The sequence below is a fragment of the Peromyscus eremicus genome, chromosome 3 (assembly GCF_949786415.1).
Source record: "Peromyscus eremicus chromosome 3, PerEre_H2_v1, whole genome shotgun sequence".
Classification (NCBI taxonomy): domain Eukaryota; kingdom Metazoa; phylum Chordata; class Mammalia; order Rodentia; family Cricetidae; genus Peromyscus; species Peromyscus eremicus.
The window spans coordinates 102,800,223-102,827,670 of record NC_081418.1 but is presented as its reverse complement, the minus strand read 5'-3'; the positions used below and the strand labels follow the sequence as shown (position 1 = coordinate 102,827,670).

The 27,448-nt window shown below is 50.9% G+C and overlaps 1 protein-coding gene across 1 annotated transcript in view; it reads left to right on the top strand.

Moving 5' to 3' along the window:
* The window catches only part of Nup210 (nucleoporin 210), a 101,262-nt gene extending 76,389 nt beyond the window's left edge, over window positions 1-24,873 (top strand). The window contains exons 26-40 of the mRNA XM_059258196.1: window positions 66-146; window positions 1,257-1,388; window positions 2,773-2,931; window positions 5,659-5,750; window positions 7,177-7,351; window positions 8,597-8,772; window positions 10,570-10,790; window positions 13,050-13,186; window positions 16,136-16,259; window positions 17,375-17,521; window positions 18,621-18,871; window positions 20,246-20,462; window positions 21,782-21,877; window positions 21,955-22,038; window positions 23,432-24,873. Coding sequence (XP_059114179.1) covers window positions 66-146; window positions 1,257-1,388; window positions 2,773-2,931; window positions 5,659-5,750; window positions 7,177-7,351; window positions 8,597-8,772; window positions 10,570-10,790; window positions 13,050-13,186; window positions 16,136-16,259; window positions 17,375-17,521; window positions 18,621-18,871; window positions 20,246-20,462; window positions 21,782-21,877; window positions 21,955-22,038; window positions 23,432-23,529 — 2,190 coding nt within the window. The 3' untranslated portion in view covers window positions 23,530-24,873. The remainder of the gene's footprint in view (window positions 1-65; window positions 147-1,256; window positions 1,389-2,772; window positions 2,932-5,658; window positions 5,751-7,176; window positions 7,352-8,596; window positions 8,773-10,569; window positions 10,791-13,049; window positions 13,187-16,135; window positions 16,260-17,374; window positions 17,522-18,620; window positions 18,872-20,245; window positions 20,463-21,781; window positions 21,878-21,954; window positions 22,039-23,431) is intronic.
* The last annotated feature ends 2,575 nt before the right edge of the window (window positions 24,874-27,448 follow it).

The window sequence follows — 27,448 nt, the reverse complement described above, 5'->3', positions numbered from 1 at the left end:
AGATGCCTCCTTCCCCTGGAGGGTTCTCAACAACCCACGTAGCCTGAGCCCCAGCTCTCTCCTAGGACCGTGTGGAGGTAGAAGTGCTACAGCTCCAGGCAGTGAGGATCCGTGCCCCAATCACGCGAATGAGGACCGGAACCCAGGTGAGGTGGGAGGCTGATGGGTCAGGAGGCCTTAGGCTTTGGGCCCAGGCCCTTAACAGGCCACTGCTGGTGCACCATGCCTTGTGAGGGAACCACCTCTACCCTTCATCTGTGGGGCATGTTGGTCTGTGGGGCTCAGATCTCTTGGGTGTCAACACTCACCCCCAAGCTCCATGTTTTTGGCCTTCCCTACTGACACCTGCTTGTTCCTAAGGCTACCGCCTTTCAGCACAGTAGAACATGGGTCTGTGATACTTGCTCTATAGTGCGAGTGTGTATGCTCCATACACTTGGGTAGTAGTAATCACATCACAGATGAGCAGAAAGGTGGCCTTCTGCCCAAGGTCACCCAGGTGGACATGGTTCTTTTGTATCTGAGGACATGCAAGTCTCCTAAGTACAATGGAGTACCATTCTATTCCAGCGCCTCTGTGTACTTTCATTGTGTCTGGGTGACTTACAGCATTTAATATGCTGTAAGTGCTTCTGTGTGGCTCAGACCATACTGCCTAGGGAATAAAGATGAGGAAAAGTCCATGAGTGTCCCTGACAGGCCCAGTCTTTTCTGTTTAGGTATATAACTGTGGAACCTGGGCCTAGAAAGGCCTAGTGGTAAGTGCCAGGCTAGGAATTGCCCAGGCAACCTGCTTGGTATCTTTTTTTTTTTTTTTTTTTTTTTTGCCATTAGCCACATTATCTTCACCGGTACCCTCCAGCAGGCACTCAGCTAGCCGGACACCCCATTGTGTCCATCCCCAAGAGCAGAGTCTCCCTGCTGGAGCAGGTCTAAGGGTGTGGGGCAGTTGTACAGTATTGTGAGGCAAACTTGGGCATCCTAGAGTTCCAGGGCTTAGTCCAGAAAGGAACCTTACATGCACAGCCCCCCTGTGACAGTGACAGGGTAGGGTTTAATCTGGCCTATGTGTGTTGTTTGTACTGTATCAGACTCCTAGACCCTCTAGCCTGCCCTTGTCAGGTTAGGAAAGACCAGGGCACAGTTCCCACTGCATAAGGGAAGCAGGGAGGCTTTGGGGTCAGTGAGGATGGGTGTGTGTGTGGGGGGGGTTACCCAGTGCTGGAACCAGCATTACAAGGCCTGGCTTCTCCCAGATGCCTGTCTACGTCACCGGGATCACCAGCAACCAGAGCCCTTTCTCCTTTGGCAATGCTGTGCCAGGCCTGACCTTCCACTGGTCTGTCACCAAGCGGGATGTCCTGGACCTCCGAGGGCGGCACCATGAGGTAACCTCCCAGAAATCCCAACTCCTTGCCTGAACCAGCATCCTTCCTGGTTGAGGCTTCCACCACATTGTCTCACAGGAGTCTACATATTGCTGTTTAGGGTATACCTGCCACTCTTCTGTTTTTATAACAAAATACCAGAGGCAGGATACTTTATGGAGAAAAGGAGGTTATTTAGTTCTCAGCTTGGGGAGTTTCACAGCATGGCACTAGTATTAATGCTGCCCTAGTGAGAGCCTGCTGGTCATGTCACAGCATGGCAGTTGGTGTCGTGGATTGAGATGTGTAGAAAGAGATGATGAAAAAGGAAGCCAGCCCCACGCTCTTAGGAATTAACAGGACTCTGTAAGTCTATGAAGATCCCTTCTGAGGACAGTGCCCTCCCAGCAGTTACCTTGCTGTGACCCCTTCTACACAGGCTCCTGTGCCCAAATTTATAATACAGGAACCCTTGGGGACAAACGACAGCCAAACTACAACTGCAGGTGACTGCCAGAGGACAGCAGCAAGAATATCAACCTTGCAGGAAAGCCACCTTACCTCCAGGAGGTTCTGGGGTAGGGTCTCTAGCTTTGCACCTGCTTTTTGTTATGGTGCCAGGCAGCCCTGGGTCTTTGCTCTGGTTTTCTCAGAGAGCAAACCCCTGTCCATCAGCCCTCCTCCAGGATCCCAGCCACCTCTGAGATCTTAGGGCTGGACAGGGCAGACATTGAATTAAAGCCCATGGACAGGAAAGGACTTGCCTAGGCCTTGCCCAGGTAGGGGGAAACTGAACGGTGCCAGCTCTTATGGCTCCAGGCTCTGACCACAGCAGCCTTGGTTACAGTATCCTGAGTGAGGTTGCTTTAGAAGGCCCCTTCTGGTCTTTGCCATGGATGATGGAGCTGGCAGCAGATGGCCAAGGCCAGGGGAAGGATTTCCTAACTGCCCAAGTTTATTCAACACATGACCAGTGCTTCTTGGGGTCCTGGCCCCAGGGCCATAGTATTGCCCGGATTGTTTGCATGGGACACCAGCAGTGTGATTATTAAGATACCCTGTGTCATTGTCTCTGTAAGAAACCCTACATGGCCCAGCATGCCTCTGGGTGACTCCTGACATACCTGTGCACACAGAAGGCTTGGGGACGTGCTGCTCTAAAGACAGTGGCTCTTGTGTGAACACAAAGTTTTCTAAACACCCGCACATGGTAAAATGTGGCCCATGGTGCTAGAAGACCATCATCTTTTCTACTCTGGGTTTGCCCTCTGACCCTGGCAGCAAGACAGTGGTCTTTGAGAAAAGTCAGATACCTACCTGGGGCCAGTATGTCCATCTGTCACCTTCTTAGGGATGTTGGGGCCCTGGACCTCTTTCTTGGAAACATGCTTGATGTCTTTCCCAGGCATCTATCCATCTCCCGCCTCAGTACAACTTTGCCATGAATGTGCATGGCCGGGTGAAAGGTCGGACTGGACTGCGGTTGGTGGTCAAAGCTCTGGACCCCACAGCTGGGCAGCTGCATGGCCTTGGCAAAGAGCTCTCAGATGAGATCCAAATTCAGGTAAGGGGCGGGTCAGTGAGAGCCACATGAAAGGGAGGGGGAGCAGTGGCCTGAGTTCTAGGATGACGGTCTTGGGCCACTCCAGCCATGAGGACTGCTTAGGCTGCTGAGGAATTGGAGACATTCACCTGTGTGTGATCAGGGAAGGAGGCAGATGGAGAGTAGGGTGTGTAGACGGTGCCGGGGGAGGCAGAGATGGGGCTGACTATAGCTCTAAAGAGGAGTGACTTTGCAGCATGAGAGGGAGTGGTAAATAGCCTGTGCAGAGACCTGGAGGCTGGCTGTATCTTAAAGTGTTCCAGAAGTGCAGCTTACTCTTAGTTTGAGGTCTGGGAGTATCTTGATATTAGGGACTGCTGACAGGGACAAGAGCTTACCATGTCTGAGTTTTAATCACCTGCATTTATCTAACAATCACTTCTGGACTTCCTGATAGAGTCAGGCTTGCTCCTCTCCACTTCTGGCATTGACACATCCACCCACCAGGCAGGCCACTTGTGGATGAAGCAGAGGCCCAAGGGACAAATGGTCAAGGCCACACAGGGTTGGAGGAGCTGTGTTCTGTGCTGTAGAGAGGGAGGCCCTTTGCCCAACACTGAGACCAACTCAATCTGGCCCAGAGATTCCCTACCAGGGCCTGTTGCTCCCATCTCTCTCTTAGACCTTTGCCTCCTGCTTCTGGACGACACGTCCAGAAAACAGAGGAGTTGGGCTGAGAAACAGCTCAGTTAGGGAAGTGCTTGCTGTACTTGTCTGGGGACCTGAGTTTCATCCTTAGAACCTATTAAAAAAGAGCCAGGTATGGGCCTAGAGAGATGGCTCAGAGATTAGGAGTATTTGCTGCTCTTACAGAAGACCCAGGTTCTGGTCCCTGCACCCACATAGTGGTTTATAACCATCTGTAACTCCAGTTACAGGAGATCTGATGCCCTCTTCTGACCTTTGTGGGTCCCAGGCACACATGTAGTGCATATACATACAGGTATACTACACATTAAAACTACTACACTACTACACATTAAAAATAAAGCCTGGTATGGTGGCTGTAGTTGTAATTCCAGCACTGGGGAGGTACGGATAGGGTGATCCTTAGGTTTCCTGGCCAGCCATCCTCACCTAATCTGCAAGGCCCTGGGCAGTGAGAGTCTCTGCCTTTTTTTTTTTTAAAGGTTAATATTGCCTAAGAAATAACACCTGAAGATGACCTCTGACCTCTGCACTAACACACATATCATGGACACACACACACACACACACACACACACACACACACACACACAGAAGAGGAGTTGATAACTTGCCTCTGAAGACGGTGTTTCACTCCAAGGGCATCTGGCTGATGATCTGGGATTCTGTAACTCCTGAACTTTTATAAGCTGCAAAGAAAAAACTGAGGTAGCCCCTGACTACCAGGAGAAAGAAAAAAAAGTTCACATTCCCTCCTAGAGAAGAAAAGAATCCACACACACACACACACACACACACACACACACACACACACACACACACGCATACGCATGCATGCTAGACTCAGGGACAAAGAAGCAGGAACAGATTTTCAAAGGAAGAAACAGCTATTCTCCAACGCTTACCTCTTCTTGCACAGGTACACATGCACCTAGAAACAGACACCTGCACACACACTCACACAGGGACACAAGCAGGTAACAGACACATGTGTGTCCAGAGGCACACACCCAGGTACACACAGACTCATACACTGTTACAGACCCCACCCCCACCCCGCAGTTAAACAGAACACATGACTTGTAGGCAGGGCATTGTAGTTTTGAGTCTGAGTGGTTCCATGTCTGTTTCCCTCCTTGACAGCCCCTGGAGTTAGAGTAAGTCAAACCAGGGAAGTGGGGTCCAGCCCACAGATGTGTTTTATTTGTTGCCAGTATGGTTTTACCACATGGCGTAATCGGCAGATGAATGAAGCCCAGCCTTTCTATTATCGGAGCTCTACTCTCCAATTTACTACAAGGCCTCACCATTCCCTGGTGCCTGCCAGACAGGTGCTGGTACTGTTGATATCCTCACAGTTGATGGTAAAGTGAGTTCACCTCCATCTAAAAAGAGAACAGAGGATGCTCCCACTGTGCAGCCAAGGTCCCAGTCAGTCAGTGAGCCACTCCATGCTCAGGACCACCTGCCTGGGTGAAGATGGCCTCTGGTTCTGCCTCAGGTGCCCCTGACACCAAAGCCCTCTGGGTCTCCCCAAGGCTGTTTTTCCTTCTCCCTTTGGGATGTGCTGCCATTTGCCTCAGGTCCAGCTCCCAGAGACAGGTGGTACTAGAACCCACATTGTGGATATGGGGATATGCTGTAGAAGATGAGCACAGAGGTCCTGAGAGGGAACTGCTCATCTGCTCAAGAGGCCCATCTGGTCTTGTCAGAAACTGGAAGTTGGGTACACAGTGTCAGAATGTGTGGTCCCTTGAGCCAGGCTGGAAGCAGTCTAAGCAAAAGGACTGAGGTGGTAGTGGGCTATGTGGAGAAAGGATCAAATTCCCATCAAGGCCTCAGAACATCTATGAGTGATGGGATCAGATTTGGTCCGACACTGTTGCACCCTAAAGGCCAGCCCTCCCTACCACATCCCGGCCACCTGGGAGGTGCTAAGAGCAACTTCCTGTCTCTCCTCAGCCCTCCCTGAGGGAGAATAGATGCTTAGACTAGATGTGAGTCTGGTTGGGGTAGGAAATACAGCTCGCTCTTTTCCAGGTATTTGAAAAGCTGCGGCTGCTGAACCCTGAAATAGAAGCAGAACAAATACTGATGTCACCCAACTCTCTTATAAAGCTGCAGACAAACAGGTATGTGACTCAGCTCTTGTTTTCTGTCCCATCCGACAAGCCATTTGTCAAAGTTGTCAGGTGCCCTGGGTACATGCAGGGAGCCTTTCTGGGTGATGTGCTTGAATTGGGGCAGCCTCTGCATCCCCCTTCTCTCCCGGTGGATGACCTCTGCTCCTCCATGGCTCTTCTGGATCCTTCTTCTGTTCCCTGTAGCCAAAACTCATTTTTATGAACACTGCTGAATTCAGGCTTTAAAAGGGACGAAAGTACCAACTTAGAAGTGTTAAATTTTTCAAATACCTCTGTGTTTTCAAGACTTGCTACTCAAAGTAGATCCCATGAATTAGCAATAGCAGTGGCACTAGGGAGCAGGATAAAAATGCAAAGCTTAGGCTCCACCTCAGGCCTACCGAAGGAAAAGCTGCACTTTAACAAAAGTCCCCAGGCAGTGTGGGCACATGCTAAGGCTGGTGGTGTGTTGTTTTAAAGGCTGGCTGCAAACATGGCTCCCCCTTGGGTTCACCAAGGAAGCCTTTTCTACCATGGCTTAGACTTGAGTGGCACTTGGTGAGTGGGGGACTCTGGCCACACAACCACATGCATGAAGCACTCAGGGTTCATTTATCCAGAAATCACTCAGGATGAGATGCTAGGCTAGGCTCTATGACCACAGAGGTGAAGGAGATACAGTGCCTCCAGAGACAGAGGAAGAGGATGGTGAGAGAGCAGTATGTGACCTTCAGGTGGAGCCCAGAGGACCTCTGGAGATTTCAGGGAGGAGTGTCATCTATGGAGATGCCTGACTTAGGGGCATCTTAAAGGATGAGTAAGACTTCTTCAGATTACAAGGAGGGAGCTGGTAGAAGAGAGTTCAGGCGGAGGCTGTAACATTTGCTTAAACTCATCTAGAGTGGTTCAGTAGTGCTGGCATAGGTGAGGAGCTTGCAGGCGCTCTGCGTGGTAATTGAAGGTCTCTCCTGAGCACATGAAGTGCTGTGAACCTTTTCCTTAGCAGTTTTTGCAAATAGAGGCTAGCCCTTGGTCCATACAACTCAAAGCCCCCACACTGTCCTCCACTCCAGGCTGCCTCATTTCAGTAAGAGAAAATGATTTGCCACCAAAATGGTCTTTTTTTTTTTTTTTTTTTTTTTTTTTTTTTTTTTTAACAAAGTGTAGTTGATGAAACTCTGGTCTCATGGTTTCCTATCCTGTTGGTTCCCTCTTGGATATATGCTGTTCTTGAAGTTGTAAGTTTTCCACATTAGTTCTGTGGGTGACTGACAGGCTGCATAGCAGCAGCAGCATGAGGTACTGATGAACCTTGATACTAAGGTCGGAAGTGGCTGGAGCCACAGATGTGAAATCTCTGGATAGTGCACTGGGCTCCTGCCTGTGCTCTGGCCCCTCCATGCGTTGTAAAAACAGATCATCTTGCTTCCCAAAGGGATGGTACAGCCATTCTGAGCTACCGTGTCCTTGATGGACCTGAGAAGGCTCCTATTGTGCATATTGATGAGAAGGGGTTCCTGGTGTCCGGCTCTGGAATTGGGGGGTCCACCCTCGAAGTGATTGCACAGGAGCCTTTTGGCACCAATCAGACTATCATTGTCGCTGTCAAGGTAGGATTGCCTTTCTCCCTGTCTGTGTAAAAGATCAGTCGCTCAGAGGTGACACGTCCTCTCTCGGGTGTAAAAGTGATTCACCCTCCAGCAGAGGAATTGTGCTTAGGAATTTATCCAAGAACCACTCACAGGCAGAGGCCCTGGCTAGATTATGAGCCACTGGAGCCAAATGTCCTGGAGAGTTATCGATTCCACCTAGCTTATTTCATAGAAGGGGAAACTGAGGCCCTATGAATAGCCCAAAAATCACAGAGTTGCAGTCTTGGCAAGCGTGCTGATGTGCTGTCACTGCACCTGACCGCTAACGTTGTTCCCACGTCCACTATTGAGCCCCTGCCCAGATCAGTGCAGTACCTGAGCACGGTCAGTTCTTCCCAGCATGAAGTGTGCTCAGTACCAGACGTGCAAAGAATTGCATCAACTCTGAGGACATAGTAGCTCATTTTGCAGCAGGGAACTGACTCAGGGCGGCTCACTCAAGGCTGCACAGTAGCTCTGGACTGTGTTTACCATGCCCAAGGGCTCCTTCTGACATTCTGTGCCTACCAGGGACAGAGACCTGCTCCTTGGGCGTCCCTGTCTCATTGCCACCACCTTCTGAGTCCTAGAAGACAGAGTGCACCCAGTCACCGGATGCTTTGGTTCAGACTTGGGCTGTAGCTTGTTTTGTTTAGTGGGGCTGGCAGGTGCCACCCACCTACCTTTTGAGTGATAGAAAGTATTAGGTGTTTATCATATCCTGACCCTACAGCAATTAACCTGCCTAGTGGGCTTTGGACTTCGATGGCAACTTTTGGCCAGGTGGGGGATTCTTGTCTAGAATCAGGCTAAATGTTTACCTGCCTTTTATGGGGATGTGGTTCAGAGATGGCTTTAGAGATGCACTGTTGGCCTTCATCAGCACCCCTGTAGGCAAGTGACATTCTTTCTCCATCCAGTGGACATTGCTTCTACTTCAAATGCCCTGAAAGCCAGCTCCTCCCATGAACATTTGCAGTCACAACCCAGAAGTTGTTTTTGCCATGTGACCCATGACTTAAGTTTTCAGTCATGGATCTTGGCTCACCTAGGTCTTTAGAGGTTGACTAGCTGTATTAGATGATGAAAACTGTATCACTAGGTGGGGACTCTAAGAAGCAAGGTCTTTCTTGTCCACACCCTGAAGTCAGCCTATCCCTTAAGGGTCTCTGAGGTAGGGACCTACTCAGGTAGGTATCACTGTACCTGCATGGTGTCCTCCAGGTCTCTCCTGTTTCATACCTGAGGATCTCCATGAGCCCAGTCCTACACACTCAACACGAGGAGGCGCTGGCGGCTCTGCCTCTGGGGATGACCGTGACCTTCACTGTCCACTTCCATGACAGCTCTGGAGACATCTTCCATGCTCACAATTCAGTCCTCAATTTTGCCACTAACAGGTAAGGGCATGGGCATTCATTTCTTACAGGGCGGCTGGTCTTGGTTGTGTCTGGATTTCATATAGGTCCAGATAGGTGAGGAAAGAAAGGCAGATGCCATGGGAGGATGGTTGAAGGGATGGCATGCTATACCACACAGGCCGGGCCTGGAAGCAGCAGGTCCAATCTAGAGGCACAGGGAGAAAAGGGAAAGAAAAGCCCAGGCTTTTGTCTATGTGTGGCAGGAACTGTTAGGTGATAACGGTCCCTGATGGGCAGGAAGCAGAGCATACCTCCTGAGAACTGAGATGGGAGGGTTTGTGGAAGGCTCTCCATGTGACCAGGGAAGGAAGTGCAGGGAAATGTGAGCAACTGCAGTCAGTCTGGCCCTGTCATCAATGGATGGAGAACCGGGTGCATGCCCCACACTGCATGGGCACACGAGAAAGAAGCCACTGTCACTGAGCATCTGCTCCCAGGCTGACTGCCATATCTTTCTGGTTCCTCTCCTAGCCCTATTATAGAGGCCCAGAGAGGTCAAGCCATTTACCATGAGCTACACAGCGAGGAAGTGGGGTTTGAATGCCATGTTTCCCCAGCTCCAAGCATGATTTTCTTAGGCTGGCTCTTTTTAATCCTTGCTGAAGCCTCAGTCCTGCTGTGAGGATAGAGAGGGTGACAAGAGGACCCAGGCTCCAATGTCCACCAGAGAGCAGTGGCCCTCAGAGTGTGGTCCCCAGTCTGGCATCAGCATCCTCTGTGGATAGTTAGGGATACATCTCAGCAGGGCTCAGGACTCCATGATTTTAAAGGTTGTCGGCCACTGCCCTGGGGCATTATAGAGGTGCGAGGGGGACACTTTGGCTGAGGGTAGGACTTCTTGAGCTATCCCAAGTGTTGGCTACCATTGCAATTTGGACTTCCCATGGACCTGAAAACGCTTGTGTCCCCTTTGGCTAAGAACCCTGAAGGACAGGTACAAGGGGCATTGCATGGCAGGAGCCTGAGCAGGAAACCTGCTTGCAAACCTGCCTTTGATCTTTGTGGGTCCTGTGAGTCTGACCATGTAGCTCATCTCCCCAAGGCTCTCCCACCTGTCACATAAAGAATATACCTACTCCCATCAATGAGAGAGTGGTCACGAGGGCCTCTGGACAGCTGTGGGCTCTGCACATAGCACCATCTGTCTGTCTGCCCTGGGGGAGGTAGAGCCCAGGTCTTGCCGCCCTTAGCCATACCACAGAAGTCACTCTGGCCTTGTGTGGCAGTTGCACCTGCTTGTAGCAGTCAGCTTGGGGTCAGCATCAGAGGCACGGGGGAGATCTGGGATCGAGTCAGACAACATGGCCCTCACTCCTACCTGCTCCAGTCTCACCTCTGGCATCCTTCACCGTGAGGGTTGAGCAGGTGTGTTAGGAGTGCCTTCCCACTACCAGCCTTGTTTGATCCCCGTAGCAGATGCACATGTACACCCTTGTTCCTGCTTCCCAGGCAGAGACAGAGTGCAGGAGTGCTTGAGCCAGCCATACAGAAGGCAGTCTGCACCTCCTTTGCATGTCCTCTGTGGATCATTTTCCTCCTTGGGTCTCTGCTTCCCTTCTAAGTGTGAGGGTGATGACGCTGGCACATCCTGACTAGGTGCTGTGGGTTGTGTCCCAAGAATGACAGGGAAGAGGGCATCAGGTCTGTGCCCCCTTCAGTAGAGCCACATCTGGGACCTCAGTCAGCCCGTGTCGCTCAGTAGGGGAGAGGGCTGCATAGTTCTATTTCCCCTCTGGCTTCTCGTCTGAGCTTCAACCCTCCTTCCCCTGTCCCTAGAGATGACTTTGTGCAGATTGGCAAGGGTGCCACCAACAACACCTGCATCGTCCGCACAGTCAGTGTGGGCTTGACGCTGCTCCGTGTGCGGGATGTGGAACACCTGGGCCTCTCCGACTTCGTGCCACTGCCCGTCCTACAGGCCATCACCCCAGAGCTGTCTGGAGCTGTGGTGGTGGGTGACGTCCTCTGTCTGGCTAGTGTTCTCATTAGCCTGGGAGGTAAGAGGGATGGGAGTTCGTGCTAGGGTGTGGCGCCCCAGGAAGTACTTGGTACCACATCACAGGAGGTGTGCGGGTGGAACCTAAAGGATGCTCAGAGGATACTGCCTAAAGGCCACATTCAACTTGCCACTTGGCAATGCCTGTTCATTTGTGTGTGGCAAGGTAGCAGTGGAGATAGTATTGGCCATACAGCCCAGTCTGGTGGTTCGCAGCACAAGTCTGCCAGCCCTGCCCTGGAATGGCACTGCCCAGTAGAATTTTTTGCTGTTGTGGAAGTGTCCTGTGTGTATACTCTTGTTACCCAGCTGCCTCCGCAAGTGTGTGCTTACTCGTGGCTAATGGTGCATCCAAGCAGCATGGCTCTGGGACACCTGAGCAGACAATGAGTCCCCACACCCCTGTAACTCATACACGGACACTTGCTTTTCTCTTGGTTGGTTTTCTTTCTTTAGCCTCACTAATTCGCTTCCAAAGGAAATTAAATAGTAGCCAGGTGTCACGGCTCATACCTGTAATCCCAGCACTGGTGAGGCTGAAACTGGAAGATTGATAGGAGTTTGAGAGCAGTCTGGTCCATACACTGAGTTCTGGGTTAGCTTAGCCTTAATGAAACCTTGTCTCATGAGTTTGAGAGCAGTCCGGTCCATACACTGAGTTCTGGGTTAGCTTAGCCTTAGTGAAACCTTGTCTCATAAGTTTGAGAGCAGTCCGGTCCATACACTGAGTTCCGGGTTAGCTTAGCTTTAATGAAACCTTATCTCATGAGTTTGAGAGCAGTCCGGTCCATACACTGAGTTCCGGGTTAGCTTAGCCTTAGTGAAACCTTGTCTCATGAGTTTGAGAGCAGTCCGGTCCATACACTGAGTTCCGGGTTAGCTTAGCCTTAGTGAAACCTTGTCTCATGAGTTTGAGAGCAGTCCGGTCCATACACTGAGTTCCGGGTTAGCTTAGCCTTAGTGAAACCTTGTCTCATGAGTTCGAGAGCAGTCCGGTCCATACACTGAGTTCCGGGTTAGCTTAGCCTTAGTGAAACCTTGTCTCATGAGTTTGAGAGCAGTCCGGTCCATACACTGAGTTCCGGGTTAGCTTAGCTTTAATGAAACCTTGTCTCATGAGTTTGAGAGCAGTCCGGTCCATACACTGAGTTCCGGGTTAGCTTAGCTTTAATGAAACCTTGTCTCATGAGTTTGAGAGCAGTCCGGTCCATACACTGAGTTCTGGGTTAGCTTAGCCTTAGTGAAACCTTGTCTCATGAGTTTGAGAGCAGTCCGGTCCATACACTGAGTTCCGGGTTAGCTTAGCCTTAGTGAAACCTTGTCTCATGAGTTTGAGAGCAGTCCGGTCCATACACTGAGTTCCGGGTTAGCTTAGCTTTAATGAAACCTTGTCTCATGAGTTTGAGAGCAGTCCGGTCCATACACTGAGTTCCGGGTTAGCTTAGCCTTAGTGAAACCTTGTCTCTAAAAGAGGAAAGAAAGAAGGAGGAGGTAGGGGGAGGGAAGAAAGAAGGAAGGAAGGACTGCTGGAGATAGAATGAGGTTGTTGAATTTTTATTGTTTATTGGGAACAAAATGCTATGTAACACTGAGCCTAGGAGCTAATTTTTTAAAGAGGCTTTTAAAATACATTAACATACTTTTATTAAACTATTACTAAATCAAGCATTTACAGAGTAAATTTTATCTGTTTAATCCAGATAGCAGTTTTATGAATACTCAGTTGGCTTGGGCTGGAATTATTATTAGTTAGGTTTATTTATTTTTATTTTATGTGTATGAGTGTTTTGCCCACTGCTGGGAACTGAACCTTGGTCCTCTGCAAGAGCAGTAAGCACTTTTACCCACTGAGCCATCTCTCCTGCCTGTGATTTCTTATTTTTATTATCAACATATCAGTGGTGAGGTCTGTTCTCTGTTTCTAAAGAGGAACTAATAATACTAGGGGATGGCAGGGCCCAGAGACACCACACCCAGGCCATCCCAGGTCAGGGAGTTGGGAAAGCTTCATGTGAAAAACAGATTCCAGATGGGAAGGTATGGGCGGGGGAGTCAGTACCCCTGGAGAATGACTGCAGAGGGAGAGCTGCAGGTGGCCAGAGCTAGGAAGGTGGGAAGACCACTTTAGAGGTGGCCTATGTGGATTCCTCCCTGACCTGGGGATGGAGACCCTCACAGGCAGAGGGACCTGGGGAGCTAGGTTTGGGCTATGGTGTCCAAATGTGAACAAGATGGGTGATATCTGGGCTTATTCTCCCAGGTATCTCAGGGACCTGGAGCTCCTCAGCCAGCAATATCCTCTACATTGACCCCAAGACGGGCGTGTCTGTGGCCCGAGATGCAGGGTCTGTGACTGTTTACTACGAGATTGCTGGACATCTGAAGACCTTCAAAGAGGTAGGACTTGAGGGCAGGCAGAGGCAATTGTGGCCAACACTGTTGGAGGCAGTAAGAGCCTTAGTGTGTGTCTATAACTGGGCTTGGAGATACATGTTTGCAATCCTAACACTTGGTGGCGGGAGGGGGGGCGCTGGGGCAGGAAGATTCTCTTGAATTTGAGACCATCCAGGCCATCATTGTACCCCCACGACATCATAGTATGTATACCCCTGGGTACCAGAGTCTGCTCCTGTTCAAGTCTCTTTTCACAAAGGTAGAAGACCTCAGCACCTCCTGTCTATTTTTGTTTTATTTTGTGGTCTTTTTTGTTTGTATGTCTGTTTTGAGACAGGATCTTACTGTGTAGCCCAGGCTGGCCTTGAACTGAATCTCCTAGGAGTTTGCCACTTCCTGTATGCTTGAAATCACCTCTGATGATTTACAATAACTAACTGATGCTACGTCCTGTTAGCCTGTTGTTTAAGAAATGCCTGTCCCTGCTCAGTACAAATGTACTTTTCCCCTAAATATTTTTGATCTTCTGCTGGTTGAATGCAACTGAAATCCAAAATGCCAAAGCAGCAGGTACAAAGGCTGGCTGTACCTCTGATTCCCTTTTCTTTAAGGAAACAAATAACCAGGCCTCCTGCCAAAGCTGTCTGCAGCTGTCAAGATCCAGGAGAACCAGCCACCCACTAAGTGTGAGATAGGAACCAGTCCCCTGTTCATCCCAAGCATCCCTCTCATGTCCAAACCAGCATGAGAGAGATCTGGTGAATTGATTCTACCCACCCACCAATACCCACGCTTGTCTGGCAACCAGTGTAGCCATGCAGCCATTGGGGTGGGCATTTCCTTGAGGGAGTTCAGGCCATGGGATGGGCACCCCAGTGATTTGGTGTCACCAGCAAAGTTAAACTTCCCCAGCAAGTCACCTTTGAGTCTTTATGAAAGCAAAGAAAAACCTTTCTCTCCAGCCGAGAATGAATCAATGAGCCTAGTCTGGCTGAGTTCCAAACCTGTCTCATTTTTAGAGCCAGCGTGTGCTTTATCGAATCCAGCAGTTTAACCTAATAGTTTGCATATTTAGTGCTGCTGCGGTTCGGGCCAGTAGCTGCAGATAGAGGCATTCTGATTAATAAAGCTCTGCTTCCCAGGAGAGGCCTCTGAGAATGGCCCAAAGAAGGGCCAGCAGGCCCCAAGATATATGGAGTTTGAGAGCAGAGCCCAGGGCGAGCTGGATCATAGGGTACATGTGGGAGGGACTTAAGATCTGGCTTTGCTGCAGATCAGGAAATGCCCGGGAGGCTGGGAAGCTGGGTGCAATGGTTTAAGAGTGGCCTCAGCCTGGCATCTGCCTGCAGTGTCACTTCCTTGAGAAGCTGAGATTGTAGCAGCCTGTGGAGTTGTAGGACAACCTAGACACTCAGGTCATACTGTCAGTCTAGGTTCAAATACAAGATCAGCCACTGGGCAAGTCTGACCTGTGTCCAAGGGATGGGGACCACACTGTGATGTAGCATAGTGAGCTAACATGGGGAGGGGCACGTGAAGCAGCACTTCGTGTCTCACAAGTGTTTGCTCCACCTGTGTTAGTTGTTGCTGTTCCTGTTGGGGCGGGGGCAGAGTGGTAGCTTACTTCACACTACACAGAGCTTTGGTTTTAAATCAGAATGATGCAGATCAAGGGCATATAGAGATGGAGTTGCTGCAGGGTGTCCAGCTGGTGGACTGGATGGGATGGTGTGAAGGAGAGCTTGGGATAACTCTCCTAGGGTTCTCACCAGTGACCTGGTAGATAATGGTTCTTTACTCCAAGAGGGAGACAGAAGTAGGGGTCGGTGCTGGAAGAAGATAGTGAGTGGGTCCTGGAAGGCTTAAGATGGGTGTCTGAGGTGGTGAGTGGGTCAGCTGAGGTGGTAGGGCACAGTTGGGCAGTGAGTGTGCAGTCCCTTCCTGAAGGCTAGACCCGCACTGGGCTGTCTAGTGCAGGGATGGTATTTTGGGAGACACCAGGGTGGTGTGAATGAACAGGAGTAGGCCAGACAGGGGAGGAGAAAATGTGAGAAGACCCAGCGTGGTCAGGAGGAAAAGAGAAGAGAGGAGATTTTCAGAAGTGGGAAACAGGGCCAGGGAGGGCAGTGGTGGGTACCTCTGTTGGTCCCTTGGGCAGCAGCAATTCCTGGGAGGAGGCAGTATAGTGACAGGGAAAGTGCTGTTAAGGCTAGAGGGGACCAAGGCCCATATACAGTGGCGCTGTGGGCTGCAGGCTAAGGGAGTTTCCTTCCCTGCTACCATGGCTTTCCTATCCTGTAGGAAAGGTCCACAAGAAGAGCCCCAATATACTTGCCCCCACCCAGAAAGGGTAGCCAGCATTCTAGCCGCAGAGGAGCATGGGCCTGCAGGCCTTGCAGAGGGAGATACAGGAACATCCCAGTAGAGAGAGGTCTGCAGAGGGGATAGAGTATGCCCAGGAGGTACCAGGGGTGTGTGTCTGAGCAGGCTGGCTTCTGGCATGGGGGTGCTTGTTCTGTAGGCATTTGGGTCAGATTGATCCATTCTGAATAAGGATGGTCAACTACGTGGGTCCTCTGTCCTTGTGGCAGGATGTGTTTACCAGATCGGTGAGCAGAGGAAAGATAACCGCGGGAGCCTGCACCCTGGCCTGGACCACCAAGCAAGTTCAGCCTGGTGTTAGCCCTGGCCCTGCCGTGGATCCCGGCTCTGCCACCCACCTGGGCTTCACTGTTAGTTCCAGCTTTGCTCTCATAGGGTGGAAGAATTGAGATGGCCAGTCAGAACTCTGACAGATACCCTGCCACACTCCAGCCAGGGGTTTAAGCTGTGAGCTCATTATGTCTTGTTGCCTGGAGCATAGGTGATATGAGCTACAGATGAGGTCATGAAAAACACCCAGCACAGGCCAGCATACAATCAGCACTCAGCACAACTGCCTTGTCTCCCTAGATAGTGGTCAGCACCCCTCAGAAGATTGTGGTCCGTCGCCTCCACTCTACACGGGCCAGTATCCAGGAAGCCACAGCCTCCAAAGTGACTGTCAGCGTGGGAGACAGGAGCTCTAACCTGCTTGGTATAGAACCAGTGGATTCTGGGTATTTGGGCTTACCTTGCCAGGATTGGAGAGTAGGGAGTAACATCTGTGCCCTTGGGTGGTTTCATCTGTTTGTGGTTTTTATTGTTTTGTGGTGTGGGGGTTTAAACCCAGGGCCTTAACACACCACAGGCACATGCTATTCCACTGAGCCACACCCCCATCTCTTCTTTTCTTACTCAGACTCATCCCTAACTCCAGAGAGAAACCCTTTAGCCCCAGCTCATCCACTCCTTGCAGCTTTTAAGAAATTCGAGGCCTCCGTAAGCCAAAGCGTGAAAGGCGCCTTCGTTAAGAGCTCAGCTCCAAGACACTCGCAGCCTGCGCTGAGTCAGAGCTGTGATTGCAGCCCTAGGGCATGAGGCAGAGCAAGCTGCAGTCCACCGAGGCTGATGGTGGAAACTAATAACATCGAGGGCTGGTGGCTGGTTTTGATTTTTATAATTACCTCTCCCAAGTCATGCATAGAACATTCCATCTCACTCTTTGCCTATGACAGCCCCGGACAGCAAGTGCCAGAAATAAATACGTTGATACAGATTTTTTTTTTTAACCACTTAACGGATGAATTAAGTTCCACCATTCTCATTGTGATTAATGAGGCACACTCATGACATCATGAAAATGCTGCTTTCCTCCTTTAGTACGAGTGGGCAAATACGATACTGTTGCCAAAATTATGTGCAGTATGTTTATGGAGAGCCTCTGCCCTCCCAGTGTTCAGAAGCAATTGGCCAATGGCCATTCTCCTTGCTGACTGCAACAGGGCCACACATCAGCATGTGGCCTGTCACCATACCCTCTGTGAGGGCTCAGCACCCATGCTGGAATTCTCATCTGAAGTGACCCTGGCATTCAGAGTAGCCCAACCTGGAGCAGGATCCTTAGCTTTAATAAAAGACATGTTACTTTCACCAAGCTTCATGGACTCCTGAGTTCCCCACATGGGAATAGTATGGGACATTGGTGTCATTCATGCCTGCCCAGCTTCCATAGGGCCTGTTCCCTTATTTCAGGTCATTATGGGTGTGGTGGCCTTGTGCCTGGTCCAAGCCCTTCTCACCTGATCATTGCCCCCCACCCTGTGCCTTTAGGTGAGTGCTCCCCTGCCCAGCGAGAAGTCATTGAAGCCCTACACCCAGAGTCCCTCATCAGCTGTCAACTCCAATTCAAGCAAGATGTCTTTGATTTCCCTGCTCATGATGTCTTCACCGTGGAGCCAGGATTTGATACTGCTCTGGGTAAATTTGCAAAGAATTTAAAATGCAGTGAGTCTGCCTGATGGATGTCTAGGGTCGGTCATAAATGTGTACTTCATGATGGCCATATGTCCAGACAGGCCGAGGTTGTTGGGAGTCCAGCCTAAGGCTGTTACCACACTCTGTTGCTGCTCCATGCCTGCCAAGAGGGAGTAGCCTTTGGCATCTCCCATACTCTGTAGAGCTCAGCACCAAACCCAGGCTGGAGTCTTCTAACGTAATCCCACCACTCAGTTTCGGATAGAGGCTGACCCGTCTACACCTCCCTCTTTAGACTGAGGATGACAGTGCCTTGCCCTGTCCCCCACTGACTGGTACCGTATGACATAATCATGCTGAAACACAGCTGCTCCAAGGCTCAGGACACTAGAGTGGTTGGGCTGACGACCAGCACTGTAGGCTGGTGAGCCTGCCTGGCCCCACTGCATGGAAGGAGTTGCTGCTGGCTGAGAGAGTGCAAATGTATCCCAAGGGCACACTCAGGGCCTCACCCAGCATCTAGCACAGAGGAGGCCCTTACTGAGCAAGGAGGTTAAGTCATCCAGGGGCCTGTAGTTGTGTGTCGTTGATGGAGTACAACTCAGGCGTCCAGATTCCAGGTTGCCCAGCTGCCCGAGGCCCTGCTCATTCCCCCTGGCTCATCTGCCCTGGGCCAGGCACTAAGGACAGGACAGGACAGGACCCAGACAACCATAGTGCACAAGGCCTCCTGCTATACTTGGAGTCAGCTCTGTCGTGACCTGTAGTCCAGGGTTGGGTCATGTGTCTGTTTGCCATTATCTACTCTTGTTCTGAGCCCAGCTGACTGGGGCTTGAACTGCAGAGCTGGCCCCAACATGATCCCTGCCCCAAGAGTACTATTCAGATGGAAACCTCATGAACAGAGGATTCTGAGATAGTGAGAGTACCATTGTTCACAGAGAAGGTGTCCATGCTGGCCTAAGGTCTCTGAAGGGGCATTCCTAGAAGGCCTCCTGGAGGAGCTGACTTCTCAGCTGGCTTCCATGTATGTCTAGGAGTTTCCCTGTCAGAGAGTGGGGAATCTGTGCACACAGGAGAAGAACAAGCCTTCTCTCCACAGGCCAGTACCTCTGCTCAGTTACTATGCACAGGCTGACAGACAAGCAACTGAAGCACTTGAGCATGAAGAAGACATCACTGGCAGTCACTGCCTCCATTCCCAGCAGCCATACCTCTGTAGAGAAGGTGGGAGCCGAGGTCCCCTTCAGTCCAGGGCTCTATGCCAACCAGGCAGAAATCCTTTTGAGCAACCACTATACCAGCTCCGAGGTCAAGGTCTTTGGTGCTGTGGAGATTCTGGAGAACTTGGAGGTAAGCAGCTGTGGGGGCTTCAGGTCAGGGAAGCCAGGGGCTGGGATCAGGGTTAGGGCAAGGGTTTAGGGTTAGGGCTAGGGTTTAGGGTTAGGGCTAGGGTTTAGGGTTAGGGCTAGGGTTTAGGGTTAGGGCTAGGGATTGGGCCTAGTATCTAGGGTTATTGCTAGGGTTTAAGGTTAGGGTTAGGACTAGGGTTGTAATTAGGGCTTGTAATTAGTAATATGTTTAGATGGTGTGTTTACAGACTGGGACTAGTGTTAAGGGTAGGACTAAATAGTGTTAGATTGTTAGAGGTTAGGGTTAGTGGTTTATGTTAGATTAGATTTTAGAGTTAGTAGTTACTGTTAAGGTTAGATGCTTGACTTAGGTTATAGCTTCTAGTTAGATAATAGGACGGGTCTAGTATTCAATGGTAATGGCTAGGGATTAGGGTTATGGTTTTAGGTTGTTGTTGGAGGGTTAGATATTTGTATTAGTGTCAGATTAGAAGTTAGGGTTAGGCTTTGAGGCTGAAGGTTATGGTTTGTGTAGGATTAGATTAGGAAAGACCCCAAAGAAGGAGGAGCATGTGGGCCCTGGGCTCCAGCTCTTCAAAGTTAAAAGTTAAACTAGAAATTTAAATGGAATAACTTTATATATTCTTTATTGGATAGTACTGTAGTCCTCTGCTCCTTTTTGGTTTCATTTTCTACTGCAGAAAGTCAGTCTTGTCAGGACAGCACATGCATAGAATATGCTTTGTACAGTTAGCATGGGAGCAAATTCCAACATGGGATAGATACCCTGTTCCATGAGGGGATGGGCCTCTTTTCTCCATGCCTTGCTGCTGCTTCTCCTCCTCCTCTTCATCATCATCATCATCATCATCATCATCATCATCTTCCTCCTTCTTTAGACTCATGCATGACTGGTCTCTGAGGCTTCAGTCCAGAAAGCCTACAGGAAGAGCTCTGATGTGTAGATGGAGGAGTTTAGGGGCCCTGTTGCCTGCTTCTCTTGTCATGGCTAACTGCTCAAAACAGATAAGGAAGAAGTGTATAGTTGCTGTGTATATAGTAACTATATATAAGTACATAGTCTGATGGTCTATGGATGGGCTTCGTGGCACTACTTCATTAGGTACTACTTTGGGTTGGTGTAGCATTTTTGTGCTAACTAGAATTCAGTAGTATCAATCATGTCATCCTTCATAAACACCCAGTGTGGGTCATGCTTCCAGGTATCAGGTCCCACCTGGTCCTGGGAGCCAAGTCCAGCATGTGTAGTTAGAAGGGCGTGTCCAGAGATGAGCTGGGCACCTGCAGTGGTCTAGCCTCTGCAGAATGTGCTCTCTGCAGAGCATGCATCCTTAACACTACCTTCACTTCCCAGGTGAGATCCGGATCTCCAGCCGTGCTAGCCTTCGTGAAAGAGAAGTCATTTGGGCTGCCCAGCTTCATCACGTACACAGTTGGTGTCTCGGATCCCACAGCCGGCAGCCAGGGCCCTCTGTCCACTGCCCTGACCTTCTCCAGCCCTGCCACTAACCAGGCCATCACCATTCCAGTCACTGTGGCCTTTGTGATGGATCGCCGTGGGCCCGGTCCCTGTGAGTCATGGAGGAGACATCAGCTGGCCCAGACCTGGGCAGGGAGAGACAGGCCAGAGGAGCTTTCATCCATAGTGTGAAAGTTGGAGGAGTTAGAAACACGGAATGTCTCTCAGAGTGACAGCCTCTTGCTGTCACTGACACCACACGTTACTTCCCCTGTCAATGCATCCTCAGCTCAACATCCTACCATGGCTCCATCTGTCAAGGGCAAAATCAACATCCTCCCAGTGGTCCCCGAGACGCATTTGGTCTTTCCTGTCCGTTTGTGGCTTGTCTCCCCCTGCACTTCCTGCTGTAGTGCTGGCAGCCTCCTGCTGGTTTCTACAACACAAGGCCCCCCACCTGAGCCATTGGCGTCTCTGTTTCCTTTGGTGATGATGTCATTTCCCTCAGACAACACACTGACCAGTGTCCTCAACTGCTGCAGACTGTCTTTTAAGTATCACCTCTTGGTTGACACAGATTAGAATCTCCCTCCCAGACATGTGTTAACTTATGTAGAAGTAGCATTATTCACCCACTGGGACTCCTGCCTGCCTGACTGTCCCCAAGAAGTCCAATGTGAGGACAGCACTTAGCTCAGGTCCCTCCTGACAACAGGAGCTACTCACTTCTTACCTAACTGAGTACAACAAGACTTGCCCTATAGTGACCAAGGCCTAGACCCTGTGCTTTGGCCACCTGAGGGCATGCAGAGGGTAGAGCCTTCTACCTTCTGGGACAGGGCATATATCAAAGGGGCCAGTAGCCAGGGGAGGGCCCTACAGTCTGGTGTCGGGGTGGTCTCTCCACCTGAGAGTACTTGGGGACAAGTCGAGTGTGTAACACTGTGACAGGTAGGTGTCAGGGATCTGGGACCCAGGCCACTCCACAGAGGTGGATAGCTTTGGGGGGCAAAAGTGCTGCCTACTCCCACCCTGGGGCTCTTGGCAAGGAGTCAGGGGCTCCTATCCTGTGAGCTTCTGGCACACCAATCCTGCATGGTCTAAACCCATAGGGCGTTTTCCAGAACTGCTCTTCTTGCTTTGGGGCAGCCTAGCTGCTTCCTGGCAGAAAGGGCACTAAAACCTGATGTGCCAAGCTGGTATCTAAGAACATTTCCTGGAAGGAAGCTTAGTTTAGACAGAGATGGCCCAAGGAACAGAATAAGATGCTACCTTTGTCTGGACACCTCACCCTCACATCTAAGACAGGCTTGGCCCCTGCATCCCAGGCAGTGGGGCATGGTGGACCATGCATACGTCCGGTAGCACAGGAACTCAGTGCGACCCAGCTGTGGCCCTGGTGTTCTGATGTCTGTCTTTCCCCTGATGCAGACGGAGCTAGCATCCTGTCACACTTCCTGGACTCCTACCAAGTCATGTTCTTCACCTTCTTTGCCCTGCTGGCTGGGACAGCGGTCACCATCATAGGTGAGCCAACCACATATCCTGTTTTGCACCCTGCACCCTCTCACCCTGCCCCGTCTCACCAGCCTGTGCTCTTGCAGCTTACCACACAGTCTGTGCACCCCGGGAACTTGCTTCACCCCTGGCCCTCACGCCCCGTGCCAGCCCTCAGCACAGCCCCCACTGTGAGTACTCCAGCCACAGGCACAGCCTGGAGAGCCTCCACAAAGGAGTCATCTCCTGGGGGAAGGGTGGGATCCAGGCCCCAAACCCCAGTCTCAGCAGCCTGTGTCAGGGCAAAAGGGGCAGCTAGACAGACCCAGGGACAGATGTGGCAGGGGAGGAGGGTGTCACGTGGACTCAGATGCTAGTCCTGACTCTGAAGGCTTCCCCAACAGGCTGTGGGCTGGAAGGACTTGGTAGAGGCAGTGCTGTCTAAGCAGGTCAATTCTAGGACAGACAGGCAGGGCTCCCACTGAGAGAGCAAGTTGGAATGGGAGGATGGAGATTCTGGATGGTCTTGAGGAAGCCATTCCCCCACAGAGAAAGACAGGAAGGCCCACTCTTTTCAATAGTCTTTGTTTCTGGTGGCCTGAGGTCTTGGTCACCCTGTACGACTCCTGGAGTACCTCTCCCCGCGAGTCTTCTGGAACTCTGCAGTGTCCTATCCACGCAGCCATACCCAACAGCCCTTTGTCTCCTGATTCCCATTTTGTAGTCTGATATCTGTGTAAGAGGCCCTTGAGCTAGTGTCTGCTCATCTCAGTCTTACGGGGTTTTGGATAGAGGACAGTTTTATGGTCAGAAGCTCTGTCCTTGGGAGTCAAAACTCCCAGCATGTCCTAGAATCAGAGCCTCTTTCTGCTGCCTCTGGTCTTTAAAGCAGGCCTCCTGAGTATCCCAGCATGCTGGGTGGTGGCCGTCTCATGACTCTGGCATGTCACACAGCTGTTCTGCTGCAATCTCTCGCCCTTTCTGACCTTTCCTCCCAGTGTTTGTTGGGAGTCACCATGGGGTCTTTGTACCATCCCCCCAAAGTACCCACCACTTGCCTCCAGGTCCTTGTCACTTCAGCATTGTGCCCAAGAGTCGGGTCCTCCCATCCTCTTGGCCCCATGGAGAGATAACACAGTGTGTCTTGAGACCCATCCAGACTCTGAGCTCAGAAAGGTCAGAGGTCATGCTCCAGGCTGAGTGGATATATGGAGTCTTGGTCCCAAGCACCATACTTTTATCCTTTTTCAAAAACCTCACGCATCCCTGCGAGGCTCATCAACAGCTCCCACAGGATTAGCCCACTCTAGCACATAGATTCCTCATTGGAGACAGACTTCCTCAAGTGGGAATCAGGAGACAGAAGGCTGCTGGGTACAGAAGCACAGGTTGAGCAGTGTAGTTTTTATGCCTCCCCTGCCCCTGTCAGTTTCTCTACTGTCTAGGGGGCGAGGGGCGGGGGCTAGCTGTCCCAGGTACAAGCCCGTGGCATGCTGCAGGCACTTAAATACTTATTTTGCCTGAGGAGTGTGGTGGGGATATTGGCTCTTATTCCTCCATACTCACTTCCCCTTTTCTCCCTAGATCTTGCCTCATCACCTGCCACTTTCAACACACTGCCTCCTGGTCGCAAAGCCAGTCCTCCCTCAGGGCTCTGGAGCCCAGCCTATGCCTCTCACTAGCCAGTATGCCAGGCTGGTGTTGCTGCACAGCTAAACTGACACCTCATGGTCACCGTCATGTTCACACTGGGGCGAAACCACATCCGGGTCCTGAGCCATCCTCACTGCCCTGCATGTGCTGAGCCGCTGCCTGATTCACACGAGCGAGGATTTTTTATTTGTTTGTTTTTAAATCTCCTTCCTAGTCTTGAAAGCTAGGGCTTCCTGGCTTCCCTCCTTCCCATGTGGCATGCGGGATCTGGGGGTGCTGCTCAGTCCTGCGTTTGTCCTGCTCACGGAAGCTCACTCCATGCTCATGGCTTTGAGTAACTGGAAGCTGTTTCTACATTGCCTATAGATGGTGTCTCTGTAGCAATCTCAGGGAAAGGGTTTGCTCATTACTGCTGGGGTTTGTGTGGTACTGGGCATGGAACCCACAGTCTCATGCCTGCTAGGCAAGCTCTTATCCACTGGCACACACCCATACAAGCAGGCAGGCACCCATGTGCGCGTCAGCTCTTTTGTGTGTGGGTTATTTTGTTTGTTTGTTTGTTTGGGTTTTTTGCTTCATGAAAACCTGTTCTTCTCCTTGTCCTATTGATGCTAGGAAATGTGAGGGACAAGCTGGCGTGGGTATCCCGTGAACCCTGTGCTGTCTGAGCCCTCTTACTGGGAGAGTTGCTGAGCTTCAGCAGAGTGGCCCTCACCTCAAACTCCTGTGAAGACTGCAGTCTCGGGTCACAGCAGGAGGGCTTTGGTCACTGGTGTGTGGGAGTGCCTCTTGTTCTCTCTAGGGCAGCTTGGAAATAGCCAGAGCATCTTCAGCCCTGCCCTGCAGCTGCTGGCAGGGGTCTTCTGATCCGTTGGTTCGTTCTGAGAAACTGCTGTGACTTGTGCAGCACAAAGACCCAGTGTGACCTGCTCTTCTGTCGTGGAAGACACCCAATACAGTACCTCAGCGGATCTGAGCCACCACCCACTCTCCCTCCTCTCCTCCTTTCCTGCCACCAGCGCTCCCCTGGCTGGCCCAGAGACAGAAGGGGATACCTTGGGAATACAGCTCCTGTTCATGTCTGAACTCAGGGACATGGCCACTCTGCTCCAGGTCCAGATGCTGTGACACTGTCAGACAGAGCCAGACACTCGCCTCCAAGTGGACGTGTATGGGCACCATATCACCAAGAGTACAGTTGGCCTGTGAAGGCCAGGTGTGATCCCTTGCGTCCTTTGAGGCTGGGCCACAGAATGGACTTTTCTGGAGCTGGGAACAGAGGATTTGTGCCTGGCCTGCCACTCAATCTCCCCCTGGAGCTGTCATGGAGCCTTCCCTGTGTTTGTTTAATAAAGTTCTGTGTAGTTTCTTAAGGGTGTGGAAGTTCCTAGGATGCTGACTCTGCCTGAGTGTCTGCTATGACTGATGACCTGTTTCCAGTGGTGCTCTTCCCTCCTCTCTGGCTATGGGGCCTCCCTTCCTACCCTAGAGACCAGGGGCAGTAGCAGGGCCTTGTCTGCAGGAGGACAGCGTAGCCCTCCTTTCATTCCCACTGCTGCCAGTCCTCAGGACTGTCACTCTGCCACCTCCTTCTTTCATTGTCATTTGAAATTCTGACTTTCAACTTAAAATGGCCTTTCCTTGTCCTGCCCCCGGCCCAGGACTGTGTTCCCAAGACCTGAACGCCTCTGCCCCTCTCTCCTCAAAGGACCCGCTCTCTGCTGCCCTCATTGCTCTCCTCCCCAGCCATGCACCCTGGGTCTCACCTGCCTATTTGGCGCTCTCATGGGCCCAGCCCAAGCCGGGTACTAGCCCTGCCACATTCCCGCTGAGGGCCCTGCACTTGAGTGGAGTGCAATCCTTTCACACCTGGCCACCATACACAGCAAACAGGATCACAGTAGGCCCTGCTCCATTGTGTCCCTGTCTCCCTCCCCTTTCCCTGTCTCATACAGCATTTGATGTGGGGGGAACAGGTGCTTCCTCAGCCTCGGGGACCTGTTACCACAGCACTTTCCCTACTAACAACATTGTGTGGCCCCCACTTCCCTTACCACGTAGGACTTCTATGGGAGTGAGCAATGGTGTCATTCTCATAGCTCTCTGGGATGCTGTACATGAGGAGATCTAGAATGTGTCCAACAGTATCAAATGCTAAGAAGACACTGTGCTTACTTTATATGTGCCTGCCTCGCACAATACGCATGATGTTGGTGCTGCCCTTAGGTAAGACCCCTCTGAAACACAAGATAGCTGTCAGGATCCAGGCAGCACATTACATCCAGACACGGCAGTGTCAAGAAGAACAGAAAGAAACTCTCCTGAAGGTACTCTTCAGGGCCCAACAGATAGTTTAGCCATCTCCATGGCTAAGGTCTGAGCCACTCCAAGCCTGTGGCTAGTGAGTACACTGGAATGATCATATCTTGAGAGCCTCTAGATATCAGGAAGCTAACCACTGGCTCCTCCTAGATGATAGAAAAATTGCAATGTCTTCCAGTCACCTTTGTTCCTGGGGCTACTGAGTTTCCTTCCTCTGCCCACCTGGAGTGCTGGGGACCTGATAAGAGCTGGCCATTAAGTTCCTCCCCAGGGGGAGAACACAGCCAGAGCTTTATGATAGTAAACCTGACTGGGCATGCTGACAACCCAGACAGACCCACATAGCTTGACTGGGTTCCCAGCTGAGCAGCTCTCACTGCCTGAAGGTGCCAGAAGATGCTTTTAGCACCAAGAGTACAGAATTGCAAAGAGGTGTTTTTCTCTAGAATTCTTAAGTTTGAGCATTAACCCTCTAAGTCTTTCTCTTTGTCTGTCTACATGCTCACCTGTTGGACAGATTGGAGCTCTTAGTTTGCCCCCTATTGCTGTGATCAAACAGCATGACTAAAACCAACTAGAAGAGGAAAAGGTTTATTTCATTTATAGGTTTGAGTCCAACATGAAGGGATATCAGGGCAGGAACTTGAGGCAGGAACCTGGAGGAGAGACCATGGAAGAATGATGCTTACTGGCTTGTTTTCCAGTGCTTTCCCAGCCTGCTTTTTCGTTCAGCCAAGGCCCACATGCCCAGGTGGCTCCCTCCGCAATGTGCTGGGCCCTCCTACACCAGTCATCAATCACGAAAGTGGCCCCACAGACTTGCCTACAGGCCGTCTGATGGAGGCAAGCTCTCAAGGATTCCTCTTCCCAGATGACTAACGTGTGCTATATTGACAAAAAAACCTAAACAGCACACAGGCTGGCTGGAGACCCTTCATCTTCAGTCTGAAATGTGGACATGGGTTGAGCCCTAGGCTCTAAATTGATGAGGGCACCTGGAACCCGAAGGCGGGGCAGGAATGCAGACCTGCCTCACTGCAGTTTTTACTTATCACCAGGGGCCTTTTACAGGTGGCTTCAACAAGAAGCAGGTAGCATACTGTATCCCTCTTTCCAGCCTCTTGGCCTCTCCAGAGAACATTTGAAGGTCTTCCTACCCAGAGAAATTGCATGTTGCTCATGTGGCTTTCTTTCACGAGCATACATGGTAGGTAGACGCAGCAACGGTCTGTTTGAAGGTTCTACCATGGACAGGAAGCCCTGTGCTGGTGAAATGGCCATGTGGGTCTCAGGTGTTCTCTCCCCATCCCAGATGAGCCCACTTGGCAGATAGTGCCTGGGAAAACAAGGTGATTGCTCATAGTCCCTGGCATAGGGTCCATAATTAGGCAGTACATGGCTGCTCAGGAGGACCATGTACCCAGAAGGAAGAGATTTTAATTTATGAAAGAAACAGTTCACCAAATATTTTCATAAGAAAATAACATTTTGTTATTGTTAAATTTATTTATTTGAGGGGGTCAGATGGCATTGCCTTTTCCTTCCACTATGTGAGTTCTGGGGATCCAACCCAGGTCACCAAGGCTTGATAGTGAGTGCCTTTAGCCACTGAGCCGTCTTCTTGGC